At 39.8% G+C, this 2,150-nt stretch overlaps 1 protein-coding gene across 1 annotated transcript in view; it reads right to left on the reverse strand.

The window, feature by feature from the left end:
• LOC106013529 (cell wall protein DAN4-like) overlaps positions 1-470 on the reverse strand; it is a 37,081-nt gene extending 36,611 nt beyond the window's left edge. The window contains exon 1 of the mRNA XM_013089508.2: positions 464-470. Within this exon, the coding sequence (XP_012944962.1) occupies positions 464-470 (7 nt within the window). The remainder of the gene's footprint in view (positions 1-463) is intronic.
• Between the last annotated feature and the right edge of the window lie 1,680 nt (positions 471-2,150).

Consider the following 2,150-nt stretch of genomic DNA (forward strand, 5'->3'; position numbering starts at 1 on the left):
AGGGGGGGAGGGGGGGAGTGGAGAAGAAAGGAGAAGACAGAACATGATTTGAGAGCAAGAAAGGGGGAGAAAGGAGGATATTTTCAGATGAGAAAAAAATGTTCTGTCTCTGTCAGGTTTCGAACCGGGACCTATTACATGAGAGATGAACATCCTACCCCAGGACCACGAGAGCCCCCGTCGAGTGTTTACGCTTAGAAGAAAAAAGAAATGATGAAATGATATGGTTTAACGCCCCCATCAACTCTGTAAGGTTGTCGAAGAGGCAGGACCTCCCAGTTTAAAGTCCATCTCCGATAGGAAAGAGACAAATAGGGAGTTAATGCAAAATGCCTTTCCCAAGGACACAACACCGAACCCCCTGATCCCGCAACCTCAAGATTACGAGTCCAGTAGCATTACCACCACACTACCGACTCCACTGCTTTTATCGTATCGCAACCCTAGAATTATTAAGTTTTACCTGACATTTTTGGCCGTTTTGACTAACAAAAATCATGAGGTCAGAAACCAAACCTGCCTATCAAAATCGAAGGATTTTTTAAAGTCATATCAAGATATTCAAAGAATTGCATTTTAAAAAGTTTGACATGTGAAACTGAAAACTTTTTTACATAAAATTTCTCAAACTAGGTACTGAAGAGTAGGGCTGGGATTTCCCCGTTCATTTGATACAAATGAAAAAAATACCTGAGTACCCGTCGGGTAAATTTCAATTCTCATAATGTTTTTTAAGGTTTTTTTTAGGGGGGGGGGGGTTAGAGCTGCACACTAGCTGCTTCTGCATAAGGACATTGAAACTGAAATTATAGGCCTAGCCTTAACTAAGTATCCGATTCTTGGAAACTTTTTTTTTATAACATACCCATATATGGCCTTTATGTGGTCAGCTGGTTTCCAGGGAATGGTGGGCACTAGTCGATATTGGCCAATATCGAGCACTGTACCGACTAAGAGAGATCAGTATCGAAAAGTACTCAGTACTTATTGCGGTTCGAACGAAGGGAGGTAATTTAAGTGCATTTGCATAGGATTTAACGAAGGGGAGAAGAAAACCCGGGTATCCGGCACCAATACCCGGATAGCCGGTTTTGAGCTCTTTACCCGGGTACCCGGGTACTTGCCCAGCCCTACTGAACAGATAGAACTTTGTAACTCCAAGGTAGCGATATCACTCCATCATTTAGTAAAGTTTGTATAATTGCCACCTTTACACAGTACAGAACTTTCAACATAATCAACATTATGATGCAAAACTGGATTATTTTAATCAGATCTTGGGAAGTCGAACGTCCTTGCTTTTCAGGTCACATTCAGAGGCACTGGCGTCTGTGATGTTGAGCGTAGGTTAGTCGCCATGGCAAACGATAGAGGTGAGTTCGACTCTCGCTTCTGGGAGTCTAGGTTTATCGAGTGTCTCTATCTTTATGATGAAGTACTGTATCCCATTCAATCTGGATTGACCTTGATAGGCAAGGTCAAAGCAGCTATAACAACAACAGCAACGAATAAAACTGTAAACAAACAAACAAACAAACAAACAAACGAACAAACAAACAAACAAACACACAAACAAACAAACAAACAAAACACCGACGAAAACAACAACAACACGAGAAGAAATTAAAAACCCAGTCAAACAACATGACATTTTACACTTGGAATGTAATCACAACAAAACGACGGCTATCATCAACAAAACAATGTCCGAAACTGATTAAACAATTTTTTTTGTCCCTTTGTCATCAATGACATCTGCTGTTTGTAGTGCAGATATTAAAAAAATTACCAGTACATCAGAAAAGTGTTCGTTTTCTTTTCAACCTGCTGATTTTTCCAAAACAATTTTCACTTTTCGTTTTCAGATGAAACAGCAAAACAATTTCTATTATAATACATGTAAAATTATCCGGTGTCCTGTCATTTAAAGTACAACCAAGTCTAAAAATACATAATGTATAAATTGCACCATAGTTTGCACTTCATAACAACTGACAACAATATTAATAGTTCATCATGTCTCATACGCGAGAACCACTAAAAACAACCAAAGAAGGCATCCATCACCTTTCGCACGTCGTAACAAGGGAACTGCGTCCTCTTGCACAAGTTAAATAAGACCATTTTCTTGTACAATCCCCCCCCCCCCA

Source organism: Aplysia californica, unplaced genomic scaffold (genome assembly GCF_000002075.1).
Source record: "Aplysia californica isolate F4 #8 unplaced genomic scaffold, AplCal3.0 scaffold00968, whole genome shotgun sequence".
Taxonomy (NCBI): domain Eukaryota; kingdom Metazoa; phylum Mollusca; class Gastropoda; order Aplysiida; family Aplysiidae; genus Aplysia; species Aplysia californica.